The sequence below is a fragment of the Castor canadensis genome, chromosome 17, assembly GCF_047511655.1.
Source record: "Castor canadensis chromosome 17, mCasCan1.hap1v2, whole genome shotgun sequence".
NCBI lineage: Eukaryota > Metazoa > Chordata > Mammalia > Rodentia > Castoridae > Castor > Castor canadensis.
Genome location: NC_133402.1, coordinates 15,337,419 through 15,358,428, shown reverse-complemented (window position 1 = coordinate 15,358,428; position 21,010 = coordinate 15,337,419). Strand labels below are relative to the sequence as shown.

The 21,010-nt window shown below is 45.3% G+C and overlaps 1 protein-coding gene across 1 annotated transcript; it reads left to right on the top strand.

The window, feature by feature from the left end:
* The first annotated feature begins 982 nt into the window (after window positions 1-982).
* On the top strand, window positions 983-16,165 carry Umod (uromodulin). Its single transcript, XM_020180052.2, has 11 exons — window positions 983-1,130; window positions 2,628-2,813; window positions 4,013-4,795; window positions 4,899-5,003; window positions 6,299-6,507; window positions 7,449-7,597; window positions 9,513-9,758; window positions 12,891-13,053; window positions 13,838-13,919; window positions 14,744-14,785; window positions 15,851-16,165. The coding sequence occupies exons 2-11, from the start codon at window positions 2,717-2,719 to the stop codon at window positions 15,910-15,912; spliced, it is 1,938 nt and encodes a 645-aa protein (XP_020035641.1). The 5' UTR covers window positions 983-1,130; window positions 2,628-2,716; the 3' UTR covers window positions 15,913-16,165.
* The last annotated feature ends 4,845 nt before the right edge of the window (window positions 16,166-21,010 follow it).

Below are 21,010 nucleotides of genomic sequence, written 5' to 3'. Positions count from 1 at the left end.
TTCTTAAAACTGTGCATCTCTTTGACTCAGAGATTTCACTCCTATGAAATTATTCTGAACTGATAGTTGCCCCAATGTTGATGACTACTGCATGGGACAGAATGAGAAAAGTCCCCCAAAAGCCAATGTGGTTATGTTTCTTAGTCAGTCCAAGTTCATACATGTTTGATTTTTCTTGACATAATATCCTACACTTTGCCACTGATCTGGGATTGCCGGATAGGTGGGACTAAGTCAGGAGATGTGGCTTTCAACTCAAGATCTGGCATTTTTTACCTCTGATGTTACATCAATGAAACAGCATTTGTAGAATTTCTATAATTAAAATCATCATTATGTGTCTGTAATTGCATTGTCTCCATTCACTACCACTACCTCTCAGGGAGAGGGGTAATTTCATTTTGGAGATGAGGAAAATGGCCTCAGGAAGCTGGTACACGTTACATGGCAGTCCCAGAATTCAACTTCAAAGCCAGTCTATTTAATCACAAAGCTATTCCACCACCCAAGGGACCTTCACTCATCAGACCTCAGATTTCTTGTTTGACACAGTAGGTCAGGTCCAGGGATGTCCCAAAGGTCTTCTGACCCTGACCTTCAACTGTTTCTGGGCTTTTCTATTGCTCATGTCTGGACCCTAAAGAAAAGGTTGATTCGATGAGGGCAGGGTGTTTCAAAAGGGTACACATTCCAGTATGGGCAATCCTTTTATTCTAATGCAGCCTGGCCTCAAATTCTGGCTTCTGCCTGGTTCTATGCTCGTCCTTGTCAATGACCAAGAGAAGGCCCAGAACCTTGGCACTGCTTTTCCAGTTAATGTCTAACTAAGGAATCTCTTACTGCCAAAAGGTGAAAAACAGAGACTTTGTATTCCCAGGCACAGGTGTGACCCCCAATATCAATTATTTGGTGTCTCTAACTATTAAAAGAAAAAAACAACACCCGGCACCTTACAGCTTGGAAAAGGCAAATATTATGCCAAAAGGAAAAAAGAAAAATTCCACCCCCAAGGAAATAATCTCAAGGAACAGAACCAGAGAATAACTGGGGGAGAAATTGCCAGCCAAGGGCAAATGCATATATAAAAGGCACATACTTGGGAACAGACCAGTCCCACATTCTGGCCTCAGGTAAGGCTATCTGTAGCTGTCTTCTCCTGGTCCAGCTTCTTCCCCATCTAGCCTTTGGTTGGCTCCCATTTTACTTGAGGGAGGTGGAGGAAATTAAGTGTTTAGACACTGGGGTCAGAGTTGTGCCTGAGTCACTATTCTGTGTTTGTTAGCTTGATGATCTATAGCAAGTTAGTCTCCTGCTCTTTGAGTCAAACTTCTCTGGTAATGCCCACTATTTTCTCATGCATTAAATTAATATTTTAAGTACCTACTATATCCTAGCCACTGGGGATATAGCAATGAGCAAAAGCATCTGCTATGAGCTGTGCCTGGCTTTGCATATACCATTTTAGTGATGGCAGTATGTGGTAGGTTACTGTCCACAACAGTGTCTTTCAAACTACCCACTCATTAGTGGGACATGAAATCATTTCATTTGTGATTTATATGGGAGCTTTCTTTTTGTTAAATAGAATAGAATATGTCAATAAGCAATGCACAAGTTAAGATAAGAATTGTTTTATAAAACTTTTACTTCATTTGTGTGTGCATGTGTGTGAGTGCGTGTGTGTGTGTGTGTGTGTTTATGCACACATTCAGTAGCAGCTGCACCAAATCATGACATAAAATATTTTCCTTATAGCTTCATCTCCAAGATTTGGAAACATTGCTCTAGAACATAAGTTCTTTGGGCACAGGGACTTCTTAGAAATGAGCCCAGCACTTCTTAGACACTCGGTTTGTGGAGGAAGTCATCCTCATTGCTACTTCATTTGCCATCATTTCACAGATGACAAAACTTGGTCTTAACAAATTGAAAAGCCTTACCAATGGCACGCTGTTTGCGATTGGTCACAGGGATTTGAATCCTGATGGCAGCTTGGCTCCCATACACTTCACTATGATGCTATTTTGCTACTGTAAAAATTGAACCAATATTAGCGCCACTAGAATTATTTTACCCTTTGGGTGAAACCAAATATTAAAAGGTCTCTGAATATCGATTGCCTCTCAAGTTGCTTATCTGAAGTCATTCTTTGCAATACTTGAATTGCATGAAGATGTGGATTTTGGCGAGTAGCTCCCTGTTGGCACACAGTAGCCACAAAGCTACTTAATAAATGTTAGTTGAAAGAATAAATAGACATGGGTAAGTTGAAAGTTTCCAGGGAAGTGATCAGGAGCTGGTGGTTAAAAATTCAAAGCTTCCTTCAATAAGGGGGTGAATCTGGAGCATCACCCCATCTTGCTAACTCCCTCCTCCAAAATGAGGGACTCAGTTCTTCAAAATGTTCAATGCACTGAGACATGAAAAGTCAAGGGTGGGATGAGGGTGGGGATAGCAGTGTGGCTACAGAAGGGAAACCCTACCACACTAGGGCCTCAGCAGTGCATAATTTTTATATTCCATATAAATGGTACCTCCTGGGATTGTGCAGTATACAAAAAAACATCCCTCCCAACTGCAGGGAGGGAGTCAGGTTACGCATTTTCCCCACTCATGTCTGTTCACAGGGCTTCGGGCATCAGAAACAGGGAGGAAAGCACACTTGCTATTGGGTAGGTATTCCTGGGAGCAGAAGTAGCTGTGACAAGTAAAAAGGATGCAGCGGCTCGTCTCCCTGACCTGGATGTTGATGGTAATGGTGGTGACCTCTTGGTTCATCACAGCCACAGCAAAGGTCTCCTCCACAGAAGCAAGTAAGTGTAGTAGTGTGTGTGTGTGTGTGTGTGTGTGTGTGTGTGTGCTGTGTTGTGTATGTCTAGTGTCTGTGTGTACATGTGGGGTATATGTTTGACATGTGTGGGGGGGGGAGTGTATGTGTAAGGAGCAATCGGGCCTTTGCAGAAACAGTCTTAACCTCTTCCTATCATAGTCTTTACGGTATTTACATAGTCTTTATTCTAACATTTCTTAGATTGTAATAGGCACAAGACACATGGAAATTTTTGCTAAAATGTAAATCAGGCTTCAGTAAGTCTGGAGAGGTGCCTGAGACTGACTTTCTAGCAGGCTCCCAGGTGATACTGATAGGGTGGTCCCACCTGAAGGCCAGAGGCCACAATGTCTCTAAGGCCTTCCAGAACTCTACAGAAAAGTCAGGAACACACTCAACCACACAGGAGATTCTAACACCCCAGGTGGCTCCCAACTCCTCCACTTCAGCCTTAAGAGTCACCCCAGTACATTGAGCATTGCCTCTGCTAGGCTTTCAGCTTGTTGGAGTACTTTGGGCCACAGTAAATACTTTTATGGGGTCACGTTTAAAATCACACACTCTGGTCTTGCTGTGTGTGTATGTGTGTCCTGGTTCTGCTGCTTACCATCTGAGTTTCCTTAAGAACCTCAGTTTCTTCATCTTTAAAAGAAAAAAAATATTATCTGTGATTCCAAGATTACAAATGAAAAATGCATGTCCCATTGCCTGGCATGTCGGAAGTAATTTCTTTTGTTTTTTAATGCTGCATTTGTTGTGAATGAAAAAAGTGTGAGTGCTCTGCTAGGTAGACTTGGAGAAGTCATTCAGAGAGCAGGAAACATCAAGCAGGGGCTTGAGGAAGGCTCACCAGGCAGGGAAGGGGACCTGGACAGAAGGCATAAAATGTGCAAAGACTGGGAAAAGGTAGCAGGTTTTCCATAAATCCTTCTAAAGTATCAGGAATTCCGAGCATTAGTCCTCTGGATGTGGGAAAGTAGCTATTTTAAAAGAAGACACAATATAACACAGAATGAGCAGCAAAATCTAGGCCATCACAGGGGACGTTGGTTGGTTGGTTCCAGATGAAGTCATCTATGATTACGTCTCAAGGATGGTGGGTTCCCTTGAGAGAGTGAGAAATTCTTCGCGGTCATTGGCTCAACTGTTCACACCTCTGAGGTTGGGCTCTTCTGCCTGCAGGAAAGTGCTCGGAATGTCACAGCAATGCCACCTGCATGGTGGACGGGGTGATCACGACATGCACCTGCCAGGCAGGCTTCACTGGCGACGGGCTAGTGTGCAAGGACGTGGATGAGTGCGCCACTGCAGGGGCGCATAACTGCTCGGCCAACAGCAGCTGTGTGAACACGCTGGGCTCCTACACATGCATCTGCGCAGATGGCTTCCGCCTCATTCCAGGGCAGGGCTGCACAGATGTGGATGAGTGCGCGGGGCCAGAGCCCAGCCGCTGCCACTCCCTGGCCACCTGTGTCAACACGGAGGGCAACTACTCATGCGTGTGCCCCAAGGGCTATGTGGGGGACGGGAGGCACTGTGAGTGCTCCCCAGGCTCCTGCGGGCCAGGACTGGACTGCTTGCCTGAAGGAGTGGGTGGAGCGCAGGTGTGCGTAGACCCGTGCCTTGCACACCGCACACTGGACGAGTACTGGCGCAGTGCGGAGTATGGGGAGGGCTATGCCTGTGACAGAAACTTGCGTGGCTGGTACCGCTTCGTGGGTCAGGGTGGCGTGCGCATGGCTGAGACCTGTGTTCAAATCCTGCGCTGCAACACCGCTGCGCCCATGTGGCTCAATGGCACGCACCCATCTAGCGACCAGGGCATCGTGAGTCGCACAGCCTGCGCGCACTGGAGCGGCAACTGTTGCCTGTGGAACACAGCCGTCCAGGTGAAGGCCTGCACCGGTGGGTACTACGTGTACAACTTGACTCCGCCCCCCGAGTGCAATTTGGCCTACTGCACAGGTGAGCCGGGCGACACTCCTCTTCCCAAGTCCCGATTAGCATCACCGGGTGCGGGGCAGGGGGCTGGGGTGCATCTTTGTTGACTGTCCCTGTGACCCTGCAGATCCCAGCTCCGTGGAGGGGACGTGTGTTGAGTGCAGAGTAGACGAGGACTGCATATCAGAAAATGGCAAATGGCGGTGCCAGTGCAAAGACACCAACATCACTGGTGAGGCCACTGGGGAAGGGACAGGGGAGAGGAGGCGATTTGTGGATAAAGCGGCAGCGGCTGGGGAAGGGACATGTTCCCGTGGGTGTGAATTGGCTGAGGCATATCCGGCTGAGTGGAAAAGAAGGTCCCTAATACCCATTAAAATTGGCAAGAACACTCCTCCGGGGCTCCCTGACTCTTCCCTTAGTTGATTCCAGTGTCCCCGGAGATTGGGGGACCTCTTCATGCCCTGAACCTTCTTTCTGAGGCCCTTACTTGGACACACGGATTGCTCCTTGCTGCAGCACCATCAGACCACCAGACTAGGAATTCTGGGTTGGGATCCTGGACGAGGCATTGGCCCCCTCTGGAGCCTCCATTTCCGCCTATGTAAAATGATGGAAGAAGGCTGGGATTTTTCTAGACGGAAGTCAATATTTTAATCACAGCCTACCTACCACCAAGTTTATAATTTTGCTTTATCCAAATACAACCTACACTGTGAATTGTATGATTAGCTTATTTCTCTTCAAATTGACTGAATCCCTTCTATTACTTGTGTGTTTATTTATTTATTAGCAGTATTGGGGCTTGAACTCAAGACCTTGCACTTGCTAGGCAAGTGCTCTACCACTTGATCCATGTTCTCAGTCCTGAATCCCTTCTTTCAGGTTAATTTGGAATACTGATGGTCACTTCTGGGTTTGTCTGTAGCAAGTAACATTTAACTTAGAAGGTTAATTGTAAAAATAAATACAACTGAAAGAAAGTTATTAAATTCCAGTAGCACTATAATGCTTAAATAAAGTAATTTTTAAAAATACTAAAAATTTAAAGCTAAGAAACACTTTAATAGTTACAAAAAATCTAGCTGGTTCTAGTTATATGCCCCAAACTCTGAGCCTGAGGCCTGTTCTCTGTTTAAGAGGAAATGAACAAGTATGTAAACATTAAAGACATTAACAAAAAAATCGGTCTGTCATCTTTGTCTAGAAAGGATGGAAAGCAATTACAGTTAACTTTTTCCTTTTTTTCTGTTTTTACTGGGTTTCAGTGTTATTTAATGGTGGGTCAATGGAAGGCCTCCAAAACCGACCTGCAATTTGTGTATAACCCACTTTTAGGGGAACACTGGATCCATCCAGTGATGTTTGCAGTCCAGTCCTGTGTCCCCATCCATCACTCCTGAGATGGGGCATTGAGCACTCCCCACTAGTGGCCAGCCCCTCCAGCTCTCTCTGGTAGCTAGAGACATGCTGGGCCCCTGAGCTATAAATACAGGTTCCAAATTCTCCCCTCCCTGACTGTTTCAGATGTCTCTCTCGTGGAGCGCAGGCTGCAATGTGGAGTCAATGACATCAAGTTGTCACTGAGCAAGTGCCAGCTGCAGAACCTGGGATTTAAGACAGTCTTCATGTACCTGCGTGACAGCCACTGCTCCGGCTTCAGTGAGAGGGGCGAACAGGACTGGATGTCTGTGGTGACCCCAACCAGGGATGGCCCCTGTGGGACAGTGTTGACGGTAAGTCCTGGCCCATGGAGGACAGATTCAGAGTACTTGCTGTTTAGATCCTAGGTCTACCACTTGCTAATTGTATGAATTTGGGTGAGTTATGTAGCTTGGATGAATAACTGTAAAATGGAGGAATAACTTATCTTACTCCATATTGATGCTGAGAGAATGAAATGAATTTATATATCTTGAAAAGATTAGGACAATGGCTGGCACATGGTGAGTACTCAATAAATGTTAGTTTCAAATAAAGAGGGTGATCCAAGTGATAATTCCCCATTCTACAGATGGGAAAAGTAAGGCTAAGATAGCAGTGACTAAGGTGGCCTAACGACTAGGGGTCAGCACTGGAATCAGAAACAGCTCTGTGTCTGGTGGGTGATCCTGGGAGGCAGGGTCTGAACCACTGGTATTTGGAGACCCAGGACCTTGCCTGTACTACAGAAGCCTCCTCAGATGGGACCCCTATATAATGTTTGTGTAAATGGAGCATTACTTCCTCTTGCTTCCCTCACTCCACTCCCCAAAAGAAAAAGGAAAGAAACAAAAGAAAGGAAGTAATTGTATGAAATTCTGAAATTCTATTAGTGATAGCTTGCCTTATAGTTTTTAGCCTTTAAAAGAGGAAGCATGTGATAAAAGGAGCCCAGGCTTCTTAGCTCTCACTACTGCAGGGACTTACTCAGTTACCCAGCTACTGTGAGCCTCTGTCCGCTCCCCTGGAAGCAGGAGTATGGCAACTCTGCCTGGTAGGTCATTGAAAGGACTTACTACGCGATGATGTAGGAAGAACACTTAGTCCAGGGTCTGGAACATGACATGTGTTCATAAATGGCCACTGCTCTTGGAACTTTTCCTCACGGAGACTGGGAGCGCAGATTGCAGGTGGCCAGAGACAAACTGCTTTGATGTCCTGCTGATTCCCCTTTCACCTACTCCCTCCGATACAGAGGAACGAAACCCACGCCACCTACAGCAACACCCTCTACCTGGCAAATGAGATCATCATCCGTGACATCAACATCAAAATCAACTTCGAGTGCTCCTATCCCCTGGACATGAAAGTCAGTCTGAAGACCTCCCTGCAGCCAATAGTCAGGTGCGGCCAGCAAGGGTCTCCAGTGATCCTGGATGACTCCATCCCCCCGCCTCTTAACCATGAGGTCTTCAGCTTCCCTGCCAACTGTCACCCATAGGGAGCTGGGTGTGGTGGCTGGAAGCAGGGTTGCTTAGTAGAGAACTCCAGTTAGGAATTCAGGTTCCAAGCCATACTAACCAAATGCCTTTGGGAAATGAATAGACTTCTTTGGGGTCTTTCTTAGCAATACAGTGGTGTTCTACAGATGTGAATCAAGTTTTAGAGTGGTATGGCTTTTCAGAGAGGTAGGGTGGTTGGATTGGAAGGAAGGAGGTAGTCTCAGTCCAGCCCTGCTATGGGATTTTAGTAAAATCATATCCCATATTTAGACCTCAATTTTCCCTCCTCCTCTATAAATTAAAGGTATCTGATTAAAGAGGCACTTACAAACTATGTTCTTTGGAGGTGACTTGGTGGGTGGGGTGCTCTCAGAGAAGTTCCACCAATACCTTGTACCACATGAGGTTTTGCTATATTTTTTAATGACAGATCCTGTTGCTAATAAAACAGAAAGCCTTCAAATAGGATGAATCACAGGCCAATGATGCTGGTGTTGGAAAAATAATGTTGGGGAATAATGATCAACCTTTATTGATAGCTTAATATATGTCAGGCATTGGTTTAAATGATCTTCATGGAGCATCCCACTAAAATTTTACAGTAGCCCTAGAAGATGTTGACATGTTTATTATTATTACTATTCCCATTATACTGACGTGGAAATTGAGACTCAGAAAAATTTGAGTAACTTGAAGTTGTAAAGTTTAAGTAGCAGAGCTAGGAGTCAAACATCAAGTCTAAATCTCCTACTTACCCTACTTGAATTCCACCATGAAGCTTGCTCATGGTTACATGTTCTCTGGGTCAGCCAGACTCAGTGAAGGGTACTGGACACTGATGAGGGTGCATGGCTGACTTGGAGGTAGAAGGTTGCTCATTACAGGTCATTGGCTGGGGTATTACTCGGCCAAGAAGTGCCCTAGCCCTCATAGGTGCCAGAGCAATACATCTGTGCATAAATCTCTCAGGTTTGAGCTGGAAATCTCACCCCAATCCAAGTTGATAATCCAGTTCTCACCTGTAAAGTGAACCTCTTGGTTATGAGGAGTTTTTTTCATGTACCTTATTTCATGTGATGCCAGCCTTGCAATGTCCTGTAAGGGATCATCTACTTCACATTAGCATAACTGCTTTTAGTGTGGTTAAAAAAATATCCCATTCTGATTTAGGTGCTGATACATCCTGATGGGTCCCTGGGACTTGGTTCTGTAGCTCATCATGGTAAACCTGTAGGTTGAGACTAAAGAAGGAATCTAGGTGACTCCCTGAAGAATTGTGTATCTCACAGCTGGGGATGTAGCCCAGTGATAACGTGCTTGCCTAGCATGTGTAAGGGTCTGGGTTCTATTCCTAGCACTGTACCAAAAAAATTGTACCATCTTGAAGGCTTATAGGGTGGTAGCAGGGGCTCCCAAGTGAGGGACCAGATGTGTTCCTCAGGATGTGGTCCTGTAGAACCCCAGTATCCACATCATCAGGCTCTCGTTAAAATGCAGACCTTATGCCCCACCCCAGACATACCCACCTGATCAGAACCTGCATTTTAATAAGACCAGAGGTGGGCTGGTGGAGCAGCTCAGGTGGTAGAGCACCTGCCTAGCAAATGTGAGGCCTTGAGTTCAAACCCCAGTACTGCCAAAAAGAATTTAAAAAAAAAAGTTAAGACCCAAGGTGACCTCTGCAAAGCAATGGTGGATAGGTTCCAGTCCTACTGCTGGATAAAAATGACAGATACATGCAAAGGATTGTTTGGGAATGAGAACCAGAAAGGGTAACCATCTGTGGGTGTTCTCAACATGGTCCTCTACCCCTGCAGTGCTCTGAACATCAGTGTAGGTGGGACAGGCATGTTCACCGTGCGGATGGCACTTTTCCAGAGCCCTTCCTACACACAGCCCTACCAAGGCCCCTCGGTGACACTGTCCACCGAGGCCTTCCTCTATGTGGGCACCATTCTGGATGGAGGGGACCTGTCACGGTTTGCACTGCTAATGACCAACTGCTATGCCACACCCAGCAGCAACGCCACAGACCCCCTGAAATACTTCATCATCCAGGACAGGTAAAGCAGCAGTTCCAGTGGCGTGGGATTCGGGGTGGGGGAGGGTCTTTGGTCTTGGATGTGAGGGAAGACATCTTTATATCCATGACCTTCTAACCAAAATTTAGCATTCCCATCCCACCATGCATGATGGCAAAAAGTCACAAAAAGGTGCAAAGGATGCACGAAACTGTTTATGCTCACTGATGCTTTGTAGTTATGCTTGCACTAGAACTGCCACTAGATTTCATTATTTAATGCATTGTCAAATATACATGTATACGTTTGCAAGCATATATTTACATATAATGTAAATGCAGGTGTGTAAGGCACATGCCAAACATTTTAATATTTTAAGAACTGTGTTCAATATAATTGGATTCCTTTATAATCCTTAAAATATTTTGTCTCATGTCTTTAAAAAAATTACATTTGATGAGTAATGTAAATGCTTTTCTAAAGATCCTGGGGGTCCATGGCTCAGAAAATCTAAGAAACCCAATGGAAAGGGAGACCCAGAGCAGCAGGGACCCTAGCATGTGGCTGGGAGGTGTGAAGAGTGGGCACAATTAGCCAATGACCAATTGAAACCAGAAAGACACAGGTGTGCTACCTTCATCAAGAGATCACTGTGAACCACACCATGAGAAAGGTATTTTCACAGATGATTTGGAAGTTTGCTGTATGCCAGGCTCTGTGGATACCTCAGTGAATGGAAAAGACTAAAACCTCAGCCCTTGGACAGCTTATATTCTGAAGGGGAGACTGACAATTCAGTAAATGTGAAATCTGGTCCGAAAGTGAAGTATAATCTTGGTAAAGGAGCTATGGAAAATCAAAGAAGGCGAGGAAGGGGCATTTGTAACTTGAATCACAGTCAGAGAAAGCAAGTCTGAGAAATCCTGGCCTACCTATTCCCATGCAGTTCAGTTCACTTAGAATCTGCCTGGTTAATTCTCGGTTGGATGCTAATCTGGTGTTCTTACCTCTCTACTATTTGGAATGTATCCCTTTGTGATAAAAAAGAAAGCAGAAGCCTATCTGAGGGCCTTTTGCAATGATCAGTGTGAAAATCTGATAGCACTCTCTTACAGCACTCTCTTGTTTTTCTTTTTCTCGTTTGTATGTTCATGTTCTGCTTATGGCAAGTGATATTGTGAAGTGATTGACATCTATGCTCCTGATCTAAAGATTCTTCTAGTGCTGGGTGTGGTGGTGCATGTCTGTAATTCCAGCACCTGGGAGGCTGAGGCAGGAGGATCTCATGTTTAAGGCAACTTGTGAGTTCAAGGCCAGTCTGGCCTACACACACACACACACACACACACACACACACACACACATCCTTCTGGAAAATAGATGCATTTCTATTAAAAAATGATTAAAATGTAAATAGATTTAGAGAAAAGAATAAGTAAATAATAATACAGATGCTGGGATGCCTGTGACAATATTCACAAAGGTGGTATCTTAATAAGGCAGAAAAGAAAGAGATAGAAAAGTGTTGACATGATCCTCGGGCATCACAGAGATTTGAATTCAAATCTTGGCTGTGCCATTTCTTTCATTTTTATTTTGTTTTAGTTGGGGGTGGGCTTGGTTGATTTGTTGGGGGCTTGGTTTATTTGTTGTTGTTGTTGTTTTTTGACAGGGTCTCACTATGCAGCTCAGTTTTCCTGAAACTTATTTTAATGTAGTCCAGGCTGGTCTTGAACTCTTGATCTTCCTGTCACAGCCTCCCAAGTTCTGGGATTCTAGATCTGCACCACAAGCCCGGCTCATTTCTTTGTTCTGAGATGCAAATCAGATCTTCTGTCAATTCATTTTTCTATTCATTTTCTCACGCGTGATATGAGAATGCATAATATCCACTCTGCAGGAATTTTTAAACTTATTTTTCCTGAGATAAAAGTACAAGCATGCACGTTGTGGAAAACTCAGAAAGTTTTGTGAAAGAAGCTAGAAGACATGTGGTGTGTTTTTGTGTTTCAGTGTGGGTGTGTGAAGGAGCTTGGTTAAGAGCCACCAGTCTAGTGTGGGAGGAGGGTCAGAACATCACAAGATACATGAAAAGGAGACAAGGTGGCAAGTTGAGGACATTGAGTGGCAGGAGGGGACAGTTGGATGCCTTCCCTGTGTTGAGTGCTTAGCTTAGGGCTGCCCAGGTCACGAAGGAACACCTCTTTCTGCCTTTTGGGAGGTGGGGCCACTTAACCTCAGGGCTTTTATTTTGCCCTGAGGAGTAGAGTTTGTACTGTTAAGGTCAGATATGAGATATAGGGGACACAGAAAAGAGAGAGAATGTCACCCCTAGAAATTCCTTTCTTAGTTCTCCCAATTGGTAGTCTCTCTTTTAAATTAATAGTGAAATGGTAAAGGGGTGCCCACTTTGCCTGCCCGGGAGTCCAGGTATCCCAATGCAGTGGAGCACATGCTGACATCTCTGCCTGGGTTACTTTGAGTTTCCCTTTGCAGTTGTTTTGGGTGCCATGTTTTGCATGCAAACAGGTGTGTACACTTGAGTTTGCTCTGTGGCACCCAGGATGCCCAGGTTTTCGTTGCTATAACAGGTACATAGGAGATCACATGTCGTAGCTAAGGATCCATGAATGCATTTCTTGGGAAATCAGAAACTTCTGGCATCTGCATAGTTTCAGCTCTGCATTGATGACATTTTTGCTTCAGCACTAAATACTGACTGCACCAACAGTGTGCCAGATTAATTCATTTAAACTGGGCATGGTGGCACATGCCTGTAATCTCAGCTACTCAGGAAGCAGAGGCAGAAAGATCTTGAGTCCAAGATTAGCCTGGGCAAAGTTAAGATGAGCCTATCTCAAAAACAAGATATAAACAAAGGTCTGTGGTCATGGCTCAAGGGCTGATTACTTACCTAACATGCTTAAGACCCTGAACTCAGCCCCCCAGTACCATCACAGAAAAAGGATAATAACTCACTAAATCCTCACAATGGTCTTTAGACGTGGGATGCAGTGATTGTCCCCTGTATGTACATGGGGAAACTGAGGCACAGAGAAATGAGGTTAAGTAAGCTGCACGAGGTCACATAGCTAATAGATGTTGGTATAAGCCTGACTCCAGAGTCTGTGCTACACCAGCCACGTGACGTTACATAACCTGTCTTCCCGCCAGATGTCCAAGCTCAAAGGACTCCACAATTCAAGTGGTGGAGAACGGAGAGTCCCCACAGGGGCGGTTTTCCATCCAGATGTTCCGGTTTGCTGGAAACCACGACCTGGTCTTCCTGCACTGTGAGGTGTACCTGTGTGACATTGTGAATGAAAAGTGCAAGCCTGTGAGTCACCTCCCCACCTTCACTCTGCTCGACATGCATCTCCATCACCCGTTGGCCACAGGTTTAAAACAAGACGAACACTTCGGCAGCATTTCCACTTTTAGCAAGGGACAGGAGCAGTAAGATCTGACCTGGTAGATCTGACCTGGCAGGACACCTGCACAGCTGGGAAGTCCTCAGGGCGAGTGACCTCAGAGTGCCTGACTGATAAACGCTCCAGTTTATCTGAAATCTTATTTCCTAATAACCGGGGTTGGCATTCTTACACATCTGTGCACCTCAGGTGTTTTAACTTTTTAATCCTTCCCAGAAAGTCTATGAGGAAAGTATTACTAGTCCTGTTTTCTGTTTGTTTTCTTTTTCTTTCTCTCTCTCTCTCTCTCTCTCTCTCTCTCTCTCTTTCTTGCCTTTCTTGTACTGGGGGTTGAACTCAGGATGCTCTACACTTGAGCCAAGCTCCTAGCCCTTTTTGCTTTAGTTATTTTTAGGATAGGGCCTGGTGTTTTTGCCCTGGCTGGCCTGGGCCAAAATTCTTCCAAATCTCCACCTCCCAAGTAGTTAGGATTGCAGGTGTCAGCCACTGTGCCAGGCTGCCAGCCCCATTTTCTAAACGGAAAAAGGGGCTCAGAGAATTTAAGTGACTTCCCTGCAGTCGTGACCAATGGCAGGGCTGGACACGATATCAGAGCGGGGGCCTGCCCCTCTGTAGCATGCCGTCCACTCCATGGGCCAGAAGCCCTCCCTCATGGAAGGCTTTTTTCTGTCACCCTTTCTTTTTCTGCAGACCTGTTCTGGGACCAGATTCCGAAGTGGGGGCTTCATAGACCAATCCCGTGTCCTAAACTTGGGTCCCATCAAGCGCCAAAGTAAGAGAGCTACTTGGTCCTTGATAATCCTGGCTGGGAATGCTTTCTGGGGGGGAGGAAGGAGGACAGAGCCTGGCACCTTAGGGTCTTACTGGGAATTGAAGAACTGGGAACCAGCACATTCTCTTGGGCAGGGTGGAACATAAGCTGTGCTCCTTTTACACCAGTTCTCATTTCCTCAGTCAGTCATTCATTGCAAAGGTGTTTTGGCATGCCAGACCCCAGCTAGTGCTTAGAGATCTTGTGGGGACAGAAATACAGACCTGCTAATGAGGAGCTTATGGATTAATGGGGGAGAAATTATTGACATACTGTCACTTAGACATGGATAGCATCTGTTGTCCCCAGTGTGGTGAAGAAAATGTATATGGAACTCTGAGCCCTTACCACAAGGGAAACCAGACCCAGTCTGGAATGCTAGAGAAAAATAAGGCTGAGATTTGGGAAAGGAGGCTGAGGGAATGGGGAAGGGAAAGAAGAAGAGGGAATTCTTGGCATGGGCAAAGAGCATGTGGTAGGAGGGCACCCAGCCTGTCAGAAGAACTGAGGGGAGGCCAGGCAGGCTGGGAGTGGTTTGGGATGAGCTGGTGCCAGTGGGGCCTACCCACGTGGGACCCCCTAGTACTTGCTAAGGTTTTTGTACCTTTCTCTGAAAGCAGTGGGCAGCCCTGGAAGAGGGTGAGGCAGAGATGTGGCATAATCCGATGTGGATGTCAAATAGGTCACCCAAACCTCAAGAAGAGCAGGTGGCAGAGGGGCTTGTCTCAGACTTCTCACCAGCCTCCTGCTTCTCTTTTCACCAGTTCTCTATTTCTCTCCCAAAGGTGTTCAGGCCTCAGTCTCGGGGGCTGCCTCCAGCAACTTGGGTAAGTTCAAGTCCTTTCTGCACAGGGACCTGCTCCAAAATGCCCCTCTGGGGCTTCTGTCTGAACTCCAAGGTGGACTGGAGAGCCTGGCCTGGTTGGTATGAGCTCCAAAGAGGCAACTTACCTTTGAAAATGCCCAGACCTGGTGCCATACATGTGCACACACTCTTGCTTGTCTCAGTGGCTTGCAGGGACACAGGCATGCTCAGACAAGCATGTGAAAATACAGAACACGCACACATGAAGTCATGCATGTATACTCAGATTTGCACACACATTCGGATTTGCATGCTTATGGATGCACGAGCAGCTGCGGTTGCATCCATGCATGTCTGCACACTCAGATATACACACACCAGTGGTGTGCACACACCTCCATATGCGTATTCAACACTTCCTGAAGTTGCGAGGCTCATCTGTTCCACCTTTTTCAGGATTTGCTCAACTCATGATAAATATTTGCTGAGAACCGTTATGTGCCAAGAATCATGCTTAGCGCTGGGTGAGCACAGCAGACAAACAGAAACCATTTCTCTGCTCCTTTGTACCTCAGACCACAAAGGCCAGGAACTGGTGGCATTTTATGGCCCTTCACTTTCACAACTACTGAATTGTCTATAAATCTAGATGAAAACAGGATCTATACAAACGTTGCCTTTCTTGGCTCGCAGCAACTGGATCCAAAGGGTTTATTACACCAACCTGGTGTTTGACCTGAGCTGGGGAGCTTAGAGCTAGGAGTCAGGGTGCCTCTAAGAAGCTTGCCCCTGTAAATATCCCCTGGGGTCTGTAAGGATGGTTGAGTAGGTTGGACACTGTACAAGAGTGCTTTGTTGAGGGGTCACCCAGCCTTTGTCAAATTAGTCCACTCAGCAGGGCACCTTTTTCTATTTTTCTACTCATAGAGGCTTTTTTAATTGAGCTTCAGGTCAGATAAAGAAAAAGTTTCTTTTGTCTAAGCAACCAGCCTTTTCCTAATTGGTCAGTCTATACGAAGTATCTTTTGTTAGTTTACACAAAAACACATCAGTGCTAGCAGTGGCTCTATAATTGCTTCCCTTTCAGGTGTCCTGCAGGTTTGGCTCCCTCTGCTTCTCTCCACCACCATGGCCCTGGCATTTCAGTGATGGACAATGGGAAACCCCGTGTGTGCTCTGGCTCCCAGTTCACTTCCTGCCGGCCAGGAGGGGAAAAGCAAGCCAGTGCTCCAGCTGTGGAAGAGGGGGCTTGTACTTCGGTGTGCTTGCTCTGATTTCCTTCCCTTTGATCCTCACTGTTGAAAACCAGCCTGGGTCTTTCAATGCTGATCATTCTACAAATGGGACTTGTGACATGTCTATACTTGAGTACAGCAAAATAATAAATAATTTTAAAATATCAGCCTTTGGAGTCATTCATTCATTCGACAAGTATTCATTGAGAACCCACTAAATATAGGCACTGTCCAGAACACTGAGGATCCCACAGTGGGAAAAAACAAAGCCCATACCCATCTTTGTGGAGTCTGCTCAGAGAAATTACGTTCTGCTGTGTCAGCTTAGATAAAGAGACACAATGTCTCTGAGCTGCATCCATCCATCCATCCATTTATTTATCCATCCATTCATTCATAGAAGAAATATTTGCTGACCTACTACTATGTACTAGGGATTGTACATAGAGAACAAGTCAAATACAACCTGACTGCCTGGAGTTTACTGTCTGATGGGAGAGAGAGAACTTAAACAAGTGAAGTCCAAGGTGGTCAGGCATGACAGAAAGGGAGGGTTAACAGGCAGCAGCTATTTTTCTGTAATGGGGATGGTAATGCTGTCCTTACAGGGTTCAGTTTTCTGGAAGCATTTTTGAAACATGAGTGCTAGGTGGTGGAGAAGCAATATGAAGGAGACAGACATAGTCCCCACCTGAAGGAGTCTCTCAGTTCTTAGGGGTGAAAAGAAAAAACTGGGTAGTATCAGGGCCAGGGACTTCCTTGGGACTCCCTCTCTCATTGGGCTTCTCTCACCCAATCCGGAGGTTAGACCTGTCACCAGGGCCACACCAGCAATGGAGAGGAGACCCATTGATCCCATTGGTAGGAGGCTTTGCCTGGCGTCCTCCAGGATGTACAAGCAGAAACCAAGGGGTTTCTGGGCCCAAGGATCTCTGGATTCTTTGCAAAAGGACGCTGTCACCAATGGGAACTCTCTGCCTTGACCCAGCTGCTTCCCTGGACTCCAGCTGGGCCTCACCAGGAGAGGTCAAGGCCCTGTCAGATCCCAGGGAAAATAGCATGTGTGTTTCTGTAAACAAGGGCTACTGGGACATGTGTCTCATGCTAAGAGCTGTCTTATCACACTGATTCACACTAAATGTGCATGTCTGCTGCCTTTACATAAAAACTTGACATAGGAGGCCCACAGGGTGGTCCCAGCCCTGCCCATGGTCAGTCTGTGGTCAGCTGCACCTGACTGGCCATGTGTAGACTCATTTGTATTTTGACCTGGGTACAGCCAAACAAAAAGTCTGGGCCAAGGAAAATAAAACTGAAGGCCAGAACCAAGCACTGGGGAGGGCAGGTGGGAAGAAAGAACATCAGAACTATTTTGCCCTTCTGTTTCTTTTTTTTTAATTATTCATATGCGCATACAAGGCTTGAGTCATTTCTCCCCCCGCCCCCACCCCCTCCCTTACCACCCACTCTGCCCCCTCCCTCTCCCCCCCACCCCCTCAATACCCAGCAGAAACTATTTTGCCCTTATTTCTAATTTTGTTGTAGAGAGAGTATAAGCCATAATGCCCTTCTGTTTCTTGTTGTTTCTTTTCCTTTCTTGTTTTCTGTCATTCAGCTCAATTTATGCAACAGATATTTTGGGTATTAATTCAATGCCTGGCTCTCTACCAAGCAACAGCAAGCAATCAAAACAGAGCCCTTTCTGATAAGGAACTTACATATTGAAACAATAACATAGAAATGTGGTAGACAGTGGCAAGTACTGTGGAGAAAAAAGATTCAAGGAAAAAGGGATAGCACAAGGATGTGATTTTATATACGATGATTAGGCAAGGTCATCTGTGATAAACAGAGGTGAAGAGAAGCAAAGGGGTGAACCGGGGGGATGGCTGAAGAACATTACAGACGGTAACAATAGCAAGTAAAAAGTCCTGGGGCAGGTTCTTATGTCTGTCTACCAAAGTTGACCACCATTTGGACAGCCATACATTTGAGGCACCACTCACTGGCATATTGTGATTTCTTTCATTTGTTTACTCAACAAATACTTTCTAGGTGCTGCTTAGAACAACAGAGATAAGATCCCTGTCCACTGAGACCTTAACAGCCATCAGAGGGAGACAGACAAATTACCAAGAAACTGAGTGTGATTAGAGTCGGAGCAGAGAGAGGAGTACTGGACAGTCCATAGAATCCGGAAAGCCTTCCTAGAAGAGGTGGTCATAGGAAGGGGCTGGACATAGAGTGATTGGGACAGAGGTTAGGGGATGGGGAAGAGTTTGGAGCATCACGCATTGGCTGGAGCAGAGAATGTGCAGTAGAAGCTGTGAGTGAAATGGAAACTATGAACAGGGGTCAGATCCCAGGGAGTATAGAGTGCTGGCAATGGAGGATAATGCAGAGGGTTGACCTGGTGCCTTCTGGGTACAGGGGAGAAAGCAGAAACACAGAACAAAAGCAAGGAGACCCATTCAAGAGCTACTATACTCCCTTTTATACGAGATGGTGACCTAAGTTAAGATGCGGAAGTTCAGCTGGAAGGAGAGAGTCAAGACACACTTGAAAGGTGGAAAGGCAAGATTGGTGCTATTGGGAATGAGGGCTGAGGAAGACAGGAAACAGCCAAGTTTCCAACTTAGGTGACAGTGGGCAGTTGTACCTCTGACTGAGGTAAATGATACAGTGCCAGGGAGAAGGTTCAGGGGAATTAATGAGGTCACATTTGGAGGTGCTGAGTTGAAGGGGCCTCAGCCATCCCAGCCCATGTGCAGAGGCCTAGCCGACACTGGGGGCATGGATCTGAAGTTCAGAGGAGTAACCCAAGTTGGGTGCAGGTGTGAAACTGATCAGCCTGTGGACAGTAATTCAAGCCATGAGGTCATTTGACACTCCCACAGAGAGCATATGCATTGACAACAAAAACTGGAACCTTCCAGCATTTTTACAGACAACTGGAGGAGAGGACTCTGTGGCAACAGCAGGAACATCCAAGTAGGTTTAGGATGATAAGAATGTTACAGGGAGTCAAGGAAGTCAGAGTGCCCAGAGGAAACAGAAGACACATCTAGTGACGAGGGAATGAGAAAAAGTGCCCAGGAGACTTGGTTATGAGATGACCTTAGCAGTAGGTGGTTCAACTGGGAATGGAAGGGTCAGAAGAGTACGAACGAGTTGACTTTGACAAATGTCTCCGCATCCCAACCTCTGCCAACCCCAGCCTCTGGCAACCACCATTCTACACCTCTACTTCTATGAGACTCACATTTTTAGGTTCCACATATGAATGAGTTCATGTGGTATTTGTCCCTTCTGTGCCTTGCTTACTTATTCATGTCTCAAATGACAGGATTTGCTTCGTTTTATAAGATCCAATAGAATTCCATTGTGCTTATATACCACATTTTTTTATCCATCCAACTTCTATAGACATTTAGGCCATTCCATAACTTCTTGACTACTGTGAGTACTGTTGCAATAAATATGGGAGTATAGATGTCTCTTCAACATACTAATTTCATTCCCTTTGGATATCAGCACAGAAGTGAGATTGCTGGACTATTTTTAAGTTTTAGAGGAATACCCATACTGTTTTCTGTAATGGCTGTGCTAAATTTACCTCCCCCCACCAAGAGTATATAAAGATTCCCTTTCCTCCACATCTTCACCAACATTTGCTTTCTTTGGTCTTTTTGACAAAATATCCATTCTAACTGGGGTGAGGTGAAATCTCCTTATTTTTCAAAGCATAGATGGGAGAAATAAATGTCAAGAGATCTGGCATACAGCAAGAAGACTCTAGTAAATGACAATTTATTTGTACTGAAAAGTGTGAAGAGAGTGAGTGTTACAGGCTCTCTTTACAAAAAATGATAACTGTGACATTATGCATTTTTAATTAGCTATATTTAACCACCCTGCAATAAATATGTACTTCAAAACATTAATGCTGTATACAAAAAATATAACTTTTTATCATAAATAAAAATCTAATCTAAATGAATAGATACTGCACATTTTTTAAAAAGAAAGGAGAGTGATCATAGGTGAGGAGGGACATAGGGGAAAGAGCAAGGTTAGGTTGTGGCCTTAATTTTCTTGAAGCAGGACTCAGGACACCTTCTGAGGGCACTAGGATAAGAGGTGATAATGGCTACAAACCCCACTTACAAGGATGAAGGTTAGAAGCAACCCTTGGGGAGACTGGATGAACCCTGGCCAAACGGAAAGAAGAGTGAGCTATGTCATAGGCCCACGTGTGGTAAGCCAACATTTGGAGGATTTGTCCCCAGTTGTTTTCTCCAACTGTGCCAGGAGTAGAGAATATGGCTTGTAGCACCTCTTTCTTGTTTGGATTGAGATTTTTCTAGAAGACATTACCAATGTCAAGACTCCCAGTAGCCTTGGCTCCTTAACGAGTCCCAGAGAAACAAAGAAGAGATGGGGGCCATTGGTTCTGCCAAAGCTTTGACTCTTTTATTAACCCCAAGAGTTCAACCACCATGTCCAGTCCTGGAGGTTAAAAGTACTGGATCATAAATGCAAACATGATTATACATATATATATTCAATAGTGGGGCTGTTTGCTGGGACTAGAGGGAGGAGGGAAAATGATAGCGAGTGAATAATACTAAAATACATTGCATCTGTATAGGAAGAAGGCACAAAGAAATGCACTAAAAGCTGTTGAATAGTAGGAGGTGGGGAGAGAGCGTAAGGAAGAGTAGTAGAGTGGGTTAGACTGATTAAAGTACAGTATATTCACTGGTGAAGTACCATGGTGAAACCCCTTTGAACAATGAATACACAGTTTAAATAATGAAGGATAGGAATATAAAACTGTTACATGTAGGGTACTACTGGGAGGAGGAGGGTGAATGAAGAAGGTGAAAGAGGGTGAATATGGTCCATGTACGTTATATACTTGTATGAAGATAAAACATTGATACCTGTCAAAATCATATTAAGTTGAGGGAAGGGGGATGAGGGAGAAGGATGGTAGGCATGAATCTAAC